Source organism: Podarcis filfolensis, assembly GCF_964270895.1.
Source record: "Podarcis filfolensis genome assembly, chromosome: 6".
Lineage (NCBI taxonomy): Eukaryota > Metazoa > Chordata > Lepidosauria > Squamata > Lacertidae > Podarcis > Podarcis filfolensis.
Window position 1 is genome coordinate 72,125,439 of NC_139609.1, and position 14,944 is coordinate 72,140,382.

The 14,944-nt window shown below is 43.8% G+C and overlaps 1 protein-coding gene across 3 annotated transcripts in view; it reads right to left on the minus strand.

Moving 5' to 3' along the window:
* The window catches only part of DLGAP4 (DLG associated protein 4), a 334,263-nt gene that overhangs the window by 61,578 nt on the left and 257,741 nt on the right, over positions 1-14,944 (minus strand). For all 3 annotated transcript variants that reach the window (XM_083618458.1, XM_083618469.1, XM_083618468.1), the window contains 3 exons: positions 13,674-13,788; positions 9,580-9,630; positions 7,705-7,951 (listed from right to left, as the gene is read on the minus strand). In XM_083618458.1, coding sequence (XP_083474584.1) covers positions 7,705-7,951; positions 9,580-9,630; positions 13,674-13,788 — 413 coding nt within the window. The remainder of the gene's footprint in view (positions 1-7,704; positions 7,952-9,579; positions 9,631-13,673; positions 13,789-14,944) is intronic.

The following is a 14,944-nucleotide window of genomic DNA, read 5'->3' on the forward strand; positions in this document are numbered from 1 at the left end:
TTAATACAGGGATCTTTAGAAAGGGCTGCCAGTCTTGCCAGTATTTCTTAGGATATTTCTGCTCCCACCTCTCCAAATATCAGGCAGATGAAGGAAAACTCAATTTGCTGTGTACAGTAGAGAACAATGAGTCGCTCTTTAAAAACAAAACAAAACCTTACACTACAATGCTATGCAGGTCAGCTCAGAAGTGAGTAACACCAGGTTCTATGAGACTTAAACCCAGGATCACAACTTTAATGCTTTAAATGTAACAGCAAATACCCAGATGCATGTGATTCTCAGGCCCCACAACACCAGCTCCTAGTTCTGATCTATACAGGTTGGGAGATTTCTAGTTACTTCAAAGACATTTGGCACCACAAGGGTAATGTAAGAGACCAATTGAGTAACATTAGGCAACCAGATGGTCAGAAGGCAGCGCAGGCTGGAGACAAGAGATTGGAACGCATATGAGATAATTTCACAGCAAAACAGAAGATGCATGCCAAAGCGACTGCTAAGACACAGCTGACATGTGCCAGAATTAGAATAAGTCAACACAAGTCAATATTAAGTGCAACCCTTGTGCTTGTGGAACCCATACGTTACTCTAAGAAAACCAAAAAACCAAAAACAAAACCCACCCCTGACAAAATGTGAGAACACAAAACATTTTTGGAGTGTTGGGTTTTTAACTCCGTCTCAGAATTTTGGAGATCTGGCACTTAGACTTTGAATGCCAGAACTGACATATGCACAAAGTGCTTTACAAAGCCTCTGGGTGCATCTGCTTTCCCACATTCATATGGGAATTTTATTGCTTTATTTATTGTATAACAAACAAGTCTTGCCTAACTTAGTTGTCCTATCATGGGTGTGGCCGAGGGGAGACGGGGGACGGGCAGCTGCCCTCCTAAATAAATAAAAACCAATACAAATCAATACAAATCTGAGGTTCTACCCTCGTAACAAAAGTCTGCCCCCCCAACAAAAGTCCTGGCTATGCCCATGTGTCCTATCTAATGCTATTTTACAGGAGAAGCCTCTGCCTTATGTGTGGATGGAAGCAAGGGTCACAGTGATTACAACAAAAACCAGCCAGCCGTAAGAACCTGCTCTTTTGAACCAGGACACAATTTCCCCCACTGTTGTCCTTACCTCCCACCTTAGTAGAATTATTGGCCACTATATCAACCACAATCAGGCAGGCTTCATCCCAGAACAACAAGACATCATCACCATCATTTCATCATTTATGTAGGTATTTAGATTTGCACAAAATGCTTTACAATCCTTGCCAAAGCTGGAGGTTTCCATTGGTTCGAACTAGTCCTATGAGCACAATAGATATTGTTGTCTGTAAATTACTGTTTTCATAAGGCGCAGTAGGGAACCTGTTTCAGCACATGGGGTCACCTTCTGGTCTCTGCATGCCAGTGATGGGCAGGGCTAGAGACAAAATGGGAGTGGCCAGAGCAAAGGGTGTGACCCTTATTAACACTGCAGACTAAACTAATTTCCAGCCATGCAAAAGCCATAAGTTTGTACACACACAAGCCAATGCACCATCCTCCTCCATCTGCACAAGCAAGAGACATTACCATTGTTCACATTCCAGCCATGCAAAAGCACTCAAGAAGGGTGAAGAGCAGGGCTGTTGAGCCTAGTGGCCTGGGGAGAAGGCTGAGGGCTGTGTAAAGAAGCCTGGAGGGGCACATTTGGTCCTGAGGTTCCCCACTCCTTTCCTAAAGGGTTCTGTGTACTTTAAATGGTACACAGAAAAGGCATTGCCAAAGCATAGAAATATTTAGGCTACATTATAGGAGAAGCATTCCTAGGCAGGGACTACTGATTTGCAGCCTTCACTCACTAACAAATCACAGCTTGCCTCTGTTTATCGACCCAGATGTGGGGAAACTTGCCTGACTACATTATGCAATAAACCCCTTGGTCCAGAGAAATAAATTGATGCATGTAGAGAACAGGGGCGGAATATACATCTTGCTCTCACAGGTATATAGCTATAATAGAACCAGCTCTTCTTTCTCTATACCAATATACACTATGTGCTAACGCTCCCTGCCTCCCTTTCTCCCACACAAATACTGGAGACAGAATTAATCAAAAAGGTCGCCTTGCAAATGAGTGCTCACCTACCCACAAACCACACATGTCAACTGCACAATCCCTTGCCTACTTCCAGAGAAATCTATTTCTGGAGATGGAATCTAGGGCAAAAGAAGTAGAAAGTCTTACAGGGGAAAAATAATTATTACAGACACGGAAAGTGATGTGGGGTCAGAGCTGGTTGATATGATTAGTAACGGGCCTCTCTGTTGAACTTTAGCATCTCATGGATAACCACTGAGCTGTGCTCTGTCAGTGGCAGGTTATTCTTTGTCCATGCAGTTACATTATAATTTATAATAAATAAATCAAGCCAAAAAAACCCGCTCCGGTGGGGGGTGGGAATTCATGTACAGAATAGCAACTTGTAAGAACTATCTCAGTCCAAGTACTGAGGCCGGATGGATGCCTTGCATCCAGTTATGTGGGATCCACATCTTCTGCCTAGGCTATTTTGATAGGACCCCCCAAATCCCACCACACACATCTATTTGTTCTGAGGAAAGAAAATCAAAACTATTCTTCATTCCCCCACTCCGAAATGCAGAAGTGCAGAGAACTCTGGATGTCTTTATTAAAGCCGGAGATACAAATAGGCTGACAGCAGAATGCCTGCCAAGTAGATGAGTAGATTTGACTGGCTGTATTCCCCTTCCCAGTCCCAGTCCCCCCCCCCCTTAATTTGCCAAGGTACAAAAGCTTTGTTTAAGGCACTATCCAGGGCAGGCAGTAATCTCTGCAGCTGTCAATCCTGGTGCTAACTTTCATGTAATATGTAACCCAAGCTTGAATTTGCAGAAAGAACAGGAATGTTGGGCTGCTTATTATGATTGCTGTCAGATTCTGCCTCTTCAGCGTGTGTGTGTGTGTGTGTGTGTGTGCACGTGCGCACACATATCTTAGTTCACAGCAAACAGGAGGCACAGTCCTCAAAAGAAAGATGCTAAGCCAGGGGAGACAGACCGACAGAGAAACTCAAATGAACCAATGAGAAATTCAGCAAGAACAAAAGTCACAGCAGGAGTGAAGAATTCTAGCATTTGTTGTTGGAATGCAAAAGCCACCTTGATTAGCCCCCCCTCCCATGGCTCTATTTGAGTGATCAGTGGTTCTCAAATTCTCTACGCACAAGATCCATTTGAAATGGCTGAAAATTACTTAAGGCCCGCCAGTCACAAAGTGGTGATTCAAGGGCTAAGCCAGTGACAAGATGGAGGCAGAGACTGGCATAATCATCTGGCAATTACTGATAACAGCTTCTCCTGATATCTAATCCATCTTTGGAAATTGCTAAAGTTCCTTCCTTGTGGCAAGGAATTCCATAGCTCAGCTTTCATCATGCTAAGTACCGACATTTGCTCTGGAGATGTTGAGACTCAGCCTCCCCATTTTAGGCAGAATTTGCTGATCCAGGGCCTCAACGCGGAAATGAATGACCTTTCCCTTCCACATGCCTCTCGAAGTATTTTTACCCATATCCTGTAATTTCTTCTCCCCTTCTCACTGCTTGTACCTTATGTTCTCCCCCACTCCAACCCCTTATCCATGACTACAATGGTACCTTGGTTGTTGAACTTAATCCATTCCGGGAGTCTATTAGACTCCTGGAACTGTTCGAAAACCAAGGTGTGGCTTCTAATTGGCTGCAGGAGCTTCCTGCACTCAATAGGAAGCCACGGAAGCCAAGTGAGACGTTCAGCTTCCAAAAAACGTTTGTAAACTGGAACACTTACTTCCGGGTTTGTGGCGTTCGGGAGCCGATTTGTTCGGGAGCCAAGCCATTTGACAAGTATCACTGTACTAGCCATAGTGGCCATGTTCTACCTCCACTGTCAGAGGCAATATGCTTCTGAATACCAGTTGCTGGAAAAAGCAGGAGGGAAGACTGCTGTTGTGTTCAGATCCTGCTTGGAGGCTTCCCACAGGTATCTGGTTGGCTGCTGCAAGAGCAGGACGCTGGACTAGATGGGCCTTTGGCTCGATCCAGCAGGCGCTTCTTATATCCTTAACCTTAAGAGTCAGTGTGGTGAAGTGGTTAAGAGCGGTAGATTCGTAATCTGGGGAACCGGGTTCGCGTCTCCGCTCCTCCACATGCAGCTGCTGGGTGACCTTGGGCTAGTCACACTTCTCTGAAGTCTCTCAACCCCACTCACCTCACAGAGTGTTTGTTGTGGGGGAGGAAGGGAAAGGAGAATGTTAGCCGCTTTGAGACTCCTACGGGTAGTGATAAAGCGGAATATCAAATCCAAACTCCTCCTCCTCCTCCTCCTCCTCCTCCTCCTCCCTCTTCTTCTTCTTCTTCTTCTTCTTCTTCTTCTTCTTCTTCTTCTTAACTTTCTTTCCTTCACCCTGGTTCTTTTATAGTCACTTGTCCCTCTTATAATAGCTTTCCACTTATCTCCTCTTTTTCTGTTCCCATTTTATTTATTTAACAACATCAGCAACAATAACGAATGGTGATCTCGTTTCTCACTTTCTAATTTCCTTCCACATGTCCTTTGGCTTCTCTACTGCAGAGGAGGGAAACTTCCCCCCTCTTCCCTCTTCCCCCTACCTGAACTTGGCCCCCTTTACTCAGCATGTAAGGATTTGCTGGTGCTGCCACTGGTCTAAAGAAACCGTTATGGCACAGGGATAACAGTGGGGGTTGGGGGTAAGGAGGAGGAATCTGTGGTGCTAAGGCCCACCTGAAAGTACCCCCAAGCCCACAGAAGCACTGGGATAGGTGTAATCATGTGTCAATCCCCTTTAGGTATAATATAAAGCTTTCCAAACTTTCCAAATCTGACCAAACTGCGGAAGGCAGTGGAAGACAGGAGTGCCTGACGTGCTCTGGTCCATGGGGTCACGAAGAGTCGGACACACGACTAAACAACAACAACAAAGCTTTCCACCAGACTTTTAGAAAGGTTAACCCTTTAGCTGAACTTTGCCTGTTATGCAGCTCTCAAAGGCCAGAGTCATTGCCTGCAAACGACAGAAATCTCAGCCTACAAAAAGCTGTCATTGTAGCTGAAAAAATAAAAAAAATGCTGAAAGTGTAATTGTAGCGCAATCTGCGAGCTTGTTAATGCAGCCCAACGTTTAATATACGCCAAGAGAGTCTATTCAGATGTCGGGGGCACATGAGGCTGATGTCTTCAGCCAACAGGAATTTAAATCCTTTTCCTATTCCGTCAAAAGGAAAGAGCAGAACAGTGTCTTAACAGCATCAGAATTTATATCTCACTGCCAAGTGCAATTTATTTTTCACGAGACAAGCCATAAATCCCCAAAAGCCACAAATCCCATGCTGATTGCAGCCTGAGCAGCTTTCTTTTCAGTGCACAACATCACAAATTATATGCTCTACAATTTTAATGCAGTCGTCCAAACACGCAAGCACAGTGACAATTGCAACCATCGTATTACATATGCAGGAAGAAAAATATTTCAGGTTAAGCTGTCTTCTGAAGAACAGCAGGGAGACGTAGGAAGGATGCCATCCTGTCAAAGTATTTGAAAGGCTAAACACACCTTTGAGTTTAGGAGAACTAGATTTGAGGAACACTCATATAATAGAATCCTTGGACTAATCTAGTGTCATTTACATGGACTGTACTGGGCAGAGTGGGTGCTGAACAGGAAATATGTAATTAACAGCTTGATCCTTTTGCATTTTTACACAGAAGTTCTTCGCTAGAGCTAATTCCAAAGTAAATGTGTGTAAGATTGCAGCATTTGCCTGGAGTCCTATGAATATTTCCCACAGGACAAAATGAACTAGATAAACAAGACTAGAGATAGGACTGTAATTCTGATAAAGTGTTTAGACCAGCCTTCCACAGCCTTGTGCCCACCAAAATGTTTTGGACTATAACTCCCATTATCCTCGACCACTGGCCATGCTGTCTGTGGCTCATGGGAGTTCAAGTCTAAGACACCTGGAGGGCACCAGGTTGGGGAAGGGTAATGACAGACTAATAATATGGGCTCCTGTGTGTATATACCGTATATATTTAATGTCAGCAAAGTACCAGTCTGCTATCTTTCCTTTACAAACAGTGTTTAATGCAAAGAGGCTTCAAGATGTCATCGTCTTTAAAGAAATTGTTTGTAACAGTCCCTCCTTATGACACATCTTGGCCATGTTTTGACATTTTGCTAAGTGAGACAGATTCACACTCACAGCTAAGTCTCTTTCTAGACATCTAAGGTGGGATGTTGAGAGAAGTCCATTAGCGCTGACTTCTCGGTGATGTTCCAAATGAAATCAGTGGAAAAGCACACCCACCCAACCCAACTATTGTCTGGAGAGACAAAATGAAGCAAGGACTGGGCTCTTAGCTTGCTGTGTGTGTGGCCCCACCCCATCTGTGGGGGAAAAAAAGAATCCTTTGCTGTGAGTAAGAGGATTACGGGTGGAAAGAGAGACCTCTTGGCATCATATAGTACTTGACCAGCTGTTTCACGAACATTTAAAGTCACGTGCCGTTGCTAGCTTAGCTACGTGATGAAGTTTCATCAGCATCCAATAAGTGGTGATTAAAATCTTCGGCAGACCCTGTATTAACAGCAAGTCAGTTTCCAAGATTGTTTTAAACTTGTCATGCCTAGGAAACCAGCCCTTGATGGTGGACAATATAAGATTTGAAACCACTGCTGGCCGGATCTTAACACCAAGCGTGGTGCTCATAATGCCAAGGTCACAGGTTCAATCCCTGTATGGAACAGGTGCATATTCCTGCATTGCAAGGGGTCAGATTAGATGATCCTCAGGGTCCCTTCCAACTCCACAGTTCCATGATTCTCCCAAGTACATGAGGAGGAGTTATTATATATACTCCTTTAGGATATCACTACAATCAAACAATCCCATTTAGATATATTCATACTAGGGTATGGAAAAGAAACATTTCTATGTCACACTGAAACAGAAAGTGCCTAGCAATGTGGCATAAAGGGAATACAGAGGTACCTCTGGTTACGAACTTAATCCGTTCCGGAGGTCCATTCGTAACCGGAAATGGCTTGTAACATGAGGCGCGTTTTTGCTAATGACGCCTCTCGCTGCTGCCGCACAGCCGGAGTGTGACTTCCGCTCGCATCCTGGGGCAAAGTTTGCAGCAAGGGGCATCTACTTCCGGGTTAGTGGAGCACATAACCTGAAGCATTCATAAGGGGGATGGTACATAACACGAGGTACCACTATAGAGGAGAAAGACTCCTCCATAATACTTAACTTTGGCTGGATTGCACTCTATGATTTTTGAGTCAAATCATTCTCTGTAGTGCTGATACAGAAATAGAATATAAGATATAGATGATAGATAGATAGATATAGATAGATGATAGATAGATAGATAGATAGATACATGCATACATACATAGGTCAACTTCTACATGCTTACGTTAATTGAAACCAGATCCAAATCCCCCATTTAGTGCGTATGGAAAAACCCAGTCACTGCTTCTTTGAAGCAACACCGACCTGGAAATTTATGTTGTGCTCAAAACTCTCTTTACAATGTTCCTCACACTCTAGCCAAGCCATGTCTGGCTAGCCCCTCCAGTTCCCGCTTCCCCTCCACTCCAGCCCCATATGGTCAGACTTACTGCTGTTGCTGGGAAGTGTTCGACTGCCACTGATGCTGTTGGCTGGGGGTGGAGAGAGAGACCGCACCGAGATGGTGTCCTCCTCTTGGGAGCAGCCTGCCTGGATTGCTCGGAGGTAGCTGTGGCTCCGGGAGCGAAAGTAACTGGGAAGAGGCAGGTCCAGGACTTCTACAGTGGCCGATTCTGCTTCGCTGTAGGCTGATTCGCACATCCCCTCATATTGGTCGTTCAGCTCTGGTTCTCTTGCCTGCAAGAACAAAGCTGGTCATTCTCCTGCCAAAAGAACTTCCCAGATATGATCTCATGGGTTCCCCTCCCTTTTTGCTTGAATGCATTTATTGTGTTGGTAAAATGTATGAATTTATAAGTGAGTATGTGGAATGAAGTGGTTGAAGGCTCTTCTCTTCAAATCAGAAATGGGGAACATATGGCCCTCTAGATGTTGGTGGATGACAGCTTCCACTATCCCTAGCCATTGGGCCCTGCCAGCAGGAGCCAGTGGGAGTTATTGTCCAACAAGATCTGGAGAGCCACAGGTTCCCCATTCCTGCCTTAAATAATGTACTGTTGGCTTTTAACACAGGTCCATTTTTTCTTGACTTCAAAGCAGAAGAAGCACAACTTGTAGCCGAGATAGCGACACAGGCCACCAGCTCTGCTGCATTCTTGTTTGTGAGCTGCTTGTCTGTACCTGTGCTTTGGCTTTGCCAATCAGGCAGCAGAAGAGCCAGGAGGTTCACCAAGCCTCTGATGGGTCACCACCATACATTGCTTCTGGGTTGTACTCAAGCTTGGTGCATCACAAGCTGGGCAAGGATGCCGTGAGACTAGTTTAATGGTGATATAAAGTTATTTGAGATCCTCAAAAGATGGGGACATGGAATTTCTGTGAATGAGGATGTTACAATGCCCAGGTAAGCTCATGGAGAAAGAACCCAAAAGCGGATTAATCACTCTGTGATGCTCAGCAACTCTTAAGCTTCCACTTATGTCCCCAAATCTAAAAATCTATTCCTGGGTCATGTTTATAATTGGGAAGAATTGATTCTATTCATTTCACCAAAGCCTATCATATTTACATCCAGTTCTAGGCTAAAAGATTCTTCTCAGATTATGCAGAGGAACACAGCAGGGGCTAATGTTTTCTATCCTATCCCAGCTGTTCCTACATAGCATTTGTCCTAAAGCCCTTTCAATATGATGCTGATGCTTTCTCATGTTTGTTAAGCCCAGTTTCCGCCACTAACCTTGGTGTGGCTGACACTAGTTGAACAAGATATCCATATATTTAAACCTTCGTAGGGAATCAATGCATAATAAACAACAATTTAAACTGAAGCAGTAAGGGCCATTTGTTTTCTTAACCTAACCCAGTTTATTTTTTGTCCTTTTCCCTGATCCCTCCATACATGGCATAAATCTTTAAGATGGGTTCCTTCTCTGATTTCCAAAGGTATCCTTCATATCTACTGATTTTGAGCCAGGTCACACCTTGTCACCGGAAGATTTAGCTTGAGCCTCACTCCAGCACTGAAGGGCAACAGGGAACATCTGCCACCACCAATCCACCTCAGAATAAGATGCGGACTCTCTGCTACTTCACTCAGCTCATCCTGGTTTCTCTTACCTCCTCTCAACAGGCAGCCCAGCCTCAAATATTGTGCAATGGTCTTTCAAAGGCAGCACAACTATTCAGAAAGTTTGATACCCAGTAAGCACATTAAAGTGCTGGGAGAGAATCCTGCCTGGGACTTTGGAGAGCTGATGCCAGCCACGGCACCTAGTGCTTAGATAGGTGGATCAGTGGCCTGGATGTATAAGGTAACTTCCTTTGTGCATGTAAGGGGCAGTAGAAGATTTGTCAGATGACGGTACCTGCTCTCCTTGAGTAAATATCTGTGGGATAAATGAGGGTTGTCCAAACATCTGGAAGAAAGAGTTGGAGAAGATTAAAGTGTGAGGGATGGGGATTTCACTGCTTCTGTACAGAAGCACTCAACAGGAATCAGAGAGTGACAGTGGTGACCATGTAACAGTTTTGGTCCATGACGTCCAAACCAAAGGCTCATGAGGAAGCTAACCAAGCACAGTGAAACAAAAATCAACACAAACAAAACAGACAAAAAGATCAGCCCCTGGTTACAGTGAACACTTTGACAAAAACCAATTTTAATACAAGGGTGATCAGCCAACCTTTCACAGTTTGCAACAAAAGCCTACTCCCCAACTGCCATGAATAATACAAAATCTTGAAGTCCAAATAATAGGAATTGTCTGGGATCTGGAAAAGAGGTACAGAGCTCTACAATATTGGTACTCAGTTTCTGTTGCCCAATCTGAGTCTTTACAGATCTTAGCGTTCTAGATGCTCTTCTAACAAGATCATTCAAAAATCATGAGCACAATTCCTACACCCAGAACAGCTGTGTTTGTATATTGATTAGTTCTTCTCACCACCAATAGACTGGTCCTCATCAAGCTACCACTGATACGAGTATTTTCAGTTTAATCTACTAGGATACACATAGTGCAGGTATTATATTGATTGCTTTGTCAGACCCTTACCACCACATTATGAAGATCTAGTCAAAAAACAGCAAAACATCTGAACCCATTGTAGGCAAGATGCTCCTTTATCAGAGCTATGATACCCTGTTTAATCATAAACTCCTCACCTGAGTTATTTGTCTCAGCAAGTAGCACATTCCCCAACAGACTGGTTGCTGCACATTACATTTCTCTCATTCTTTTCCTTTCCATTCTACTGGCCATTCAGACCTGTATAGAGTTAACCTACAAGTCTGTGGAGAATGATTATGCTAGTAAAGTATAATCTAAGTAGATGAGCTTGGACTCAGAATTCTGAATAAAAGGACTGAGCCTGTGTATATTTACTTTGGAGGAACTTCTGCTGAGTTCAGTGGGACTTATTCCCAAAGAAGTTTGCGTAGGGTTGGAGCCTTAGATAGGGTTGTACATCCCAACTGCACTCAGCAGGAATAGCTGTGTGGTCCAATTGAGAACTCTTAAGACCTGGCGCATGTGGTTGTTACACTTCATTAAAATGGAATTGATGAAGTAGATTCCAGAACTTCTCATTTCCCTCATGCTGGAAAAAATCTTGGAAAGATAATCCAAACTGAGCCATTGAGAAATGTATTCAGAACAAAGGAAGTTCCTTTGCAATTTTATTGGTGCTGAATTAATCAGATTTGGGTAGGAAAAGACACCCATTCTCTTTTTTTTTTGCGGAAAAAAGGCCACATAAGCCATTTCTAAGTGCTTGGTAGAGAGATAATAACGGTTCAGAAATGAAAGCAGGTTTGTGCATATGGTGGGAAATGAAAACCTTTTGAAAATTCAAAAATTAACATTTGGTTTAAAACGACAATCTAAGAACCTGCTTGCTTAAAATGGCAAAGGTTAATGTTGGTATTTTGTATAGATGCCTATCTCCTATCATATGCATATGGGTTCCTTCTCTGATTTCCAAAGGTATCCTTCATATCTACTGATTTTGAGCCAGGTCACACCTTGTCACCGGAAGATTTAGCTTGAGCCTCACTCCAGCACTGAAGGGCAACAGGGAACATCTGCCACCAATAAAATTGCAAAGGAACTTCCTTTGTTCTGAATACATTTCTCAATGGCTCAGTTTGGATTATCTTTCCAAGATTTTTTCCAGCATGAGGGAATGTAATTTGGGTTTAAATGGCTCATGAGTAATTGTATTTCCGTTTTTCTCTTCAGGCATTAGCAGTATCTCTAGGATGCAGCTTCTTTATGGAAAGCCCTGAAGAAATAAAATCTCACAGATTCCCTCACAGCAAGGATAAAATTCACAACGTTTCAACCACAGCAGAAGCACTTGATGATGAGCAAAATTTGAGGGCTGGGCTCATGGATTACTGGTAGACCTGCTCAGTGGTCAATTGTATCAACAGAGAATCATGTCATAGTGATCTCCTTTCAACAATGCTGGCAGATTTCAAACACCCCCCCAAAAAACACTACTACAATTGTGAATCAGGGCTGGCTCTGGGTTTGAGAGGGTGGGCCTATGGATGGTATTCAACTGCTTAGAGTAGACCCATTGAAATTAATGAGCCGTAAATTAGTTATGTTTGTTAACTTCAGTGGGTTTACTACGAGTAGGATTACCATTGAATGCTACCCTATGCTTTCGATAGCTTGTGCATTTTCATTACCCTGTTTTTGCTCTGGCTGTAAATTGCTTTGGGTGTGTGTGTGTGTGTGTGTGTGTTGGGAAGTGATACAGAAATGTAACAAACCCAAACCTTTCTGCTACCTGAGCCTTAGAAGAATAATGTGCTTGCTACTCTCAAAGGAGTGATTAAAGGAAGTAGTAATTTAGCAAAATGAGTTTGACGTGCTTGATTTGCAACATCCAAGACATGGTTGCTGATTGTTTCTTATTGGACAAATATAATATAGCCTCTTTCCTGAGGATCTCAAACAGCTTCACAAAGTATTTTTTTTATAAAGGGAGAGACACCAGACAAATGGAAGGTATAGACAAATATCACAAAAGCAAATATTGTGCCTGTATTTGAATCTCACATGTGATCCATCCCTTGTGGTACAGAGTCAATGCTGGTCTTCCAGTAAAATGTATTAATAACTTCTGCTTGGTGATGTGTTTACTCAGTATACATGAACACAGGATTTTGATGTCATTCTTGGTCCTGTGAAGGTTTTCACCAGCCGGCTAAATCCACTTTTCAAAGACTTCACATCCATGCACACACATCAGACACAAAAGAAGACAAGGCTCCTGTGCTTTGAAGAGCTGGCTAGAAGAGGGATACCTGCTCCCCCCCGAACTTGCTGGGACCCCCCCTTCTACACAACTATGAAAGGTGCAGGCCTCTCTTTTTCACTTAACTGCCTCAGTCACTCTTTCAACATGTGTTCAAGTAGTGTAAAGCTAATCACCATGCCACAAAATCCGGCCCTTGGTGGCAATGATTCTAGAACAGCTAAAGAGTGTGTGGGGTAGCCCTTTGCATCCCCCTGAGCAAGAGTGTCTGTGAGAGATATACACAGTGTGTGAAAGATGTGTGGCATGTATGCAAGTGTGAGAGAGATGTGGGTGTAGTGTTCATGCAAGTGTGTGAGGGAGTATGGAGTAGCTCCATCCACTGCCAGCTTTGACCTCACCCACTTTAGTTTTGTTCCCACACGGACAAATTCAGGAAGTTAAGTCCATCAGTGGCTATTAGCTAAAGGGAACCTCCAGCTTCAGGTGCCAGTTGCTGGGGGACATATAAACAGAAGGGGAGGGTTGTCACCTTCATACCTTGCTGGCTTCCTGGAGGCATCAGCTTGTCCATTGTCTGATCCTAGACCCTGGATTAGATGGAACTTTATTCTGATCCAGCAAGGTTCATCTTATCATCCTATATACTAGTAGTGAACTGATTCTCTCTGTGCTAATCCTTATGCAGGCCAAAAGCACTACACACACACACACACACACACACACACACGTAATACCCAGTTTGGGGAAATTTCAAGGTTTGCAGAAGAAGCAGGGGCAACCCTAAAGGGAAAGGAAGGTCCCCAAAACAACCCAATGAGGACTGAGCATGCTCAGTGGCCACAGAATGCTGAGTATTTATTGGGGAGGATAGAGTCAGTATAATAATAATAATAATAACAACAACAATAATAATAGTAAAACAACAACAACACATATTGCCTTTGAACCTCTTCTGAGATATTTGTGCTCAAGTACTGTATTTACAGCAATCGGAAGCAGAAGAGATTGACTTCACATTCTAGCCAATGTGGGTTCATTGTTGAAGTACAAATGTGGGAAATGCAAAATTTGTTTTGAGCTGCAATGTGAGCAAATGATCTTATATAAAGCCACCTCCCCCCACCTTACTGCTCCTTCCCCACCCTCAGGCTGGTCCTCCTTGGTGCTGTGAACTGCTGGCTCTTACCTGGTTGATGCAACTGGACTCATTAAGGTTGTCTGCGATCTGGTTGTATTCTTCCTCCCAGCTTGGGAATTTTGGAGGCAAAAGGATCTCCACCGAATCAAGGCGGTCCAGACTCCTGTGGAATGAGGACAGAGAGTCTGAGATGATGATCACATGAACAACAGGAGAGACAAAATCAGTTGTGGGTCTCGGTGACAATCAGGTATTGCCAGAGCTCTCTGCACACTGCAGATTTGTCAGAGTTACCAACTAATGCATCTCAAGCCTTGCCTAACACAAATCATCCTCTGCTCTACTTAACACTAGGCTGTTTTAGAAGACATGGAAGCAAAAACAAATAGAGCATTTAAAGATTAATCAATACACTTCAGCCATGTGACATTAGGAAGGCACCCTCCCAAATCAGCCATCTAGGGCCTTCCGGCATGACCATTTTTGGTGCTATAAATACACATTTGTTGCAGACAGTCTGCAGGCAGATAGTCCCCCTCTTTTTTCTTGGTTATTGTAGTGTCCAAGCACCCAGAGTACAATATTTTGTACCTAGGGAAACTGCTATACTTTCCCAGGACAGTAAATCACTATGTAGAATACAGTTGTGCAGGCCTATTAGAGGTTGTAATTAGTAATCAGCTCCTCCTCTTTCAACATATGGATGTTGTTGGTTAATAGTTTTGCTTTGTTTACCATTTCCCCTCAGATCTGCTCTTTTTTCATTGTCCTGCCCTTGTGCAAGAACAAGCAAGTTGTCAGATGTTTAAAGGGGAACAAACAGCAGCATGGCCAATTTGCCAGAAGCAAGGCTATCCCTTCCAGGACGTACCAACAGCATATTGTGCTAGGTTCCTGGAAAAGACTCTGATGTTGGGAAAGATTGAGGGCACAAGGAGAAGGGGATGACAGAGGACGAGATGGTTGGACAGTGTTCTTGAAGCTACCAACATGAGTCTGACCAAACTGCGGGAGGCAGTGGAAGACAGGAGTGCCTGGCATGCTCTGGTCCATGGGGTCATGAAGAGTTGGGCATGACTAAACGACTACACAACAACAACAAAAGGTAAAGGGACCCCTGACCATTAGGTCCAGTCATGACCGACTCTGGGGTTGCGGCACTCATCTCACTTTCTTGGCCGAGGGAGCCGGGGTACAGCTTCCGGGTCGTGTGGCCAGCATGACTAAGCTGCTTCTGGCGAACCAGAGCAGCGCATGGAAATGCCGTTTACCTTCCCCCCGGAGTGGTACCTATTTATCTACTTGCACTTTGACGTGTT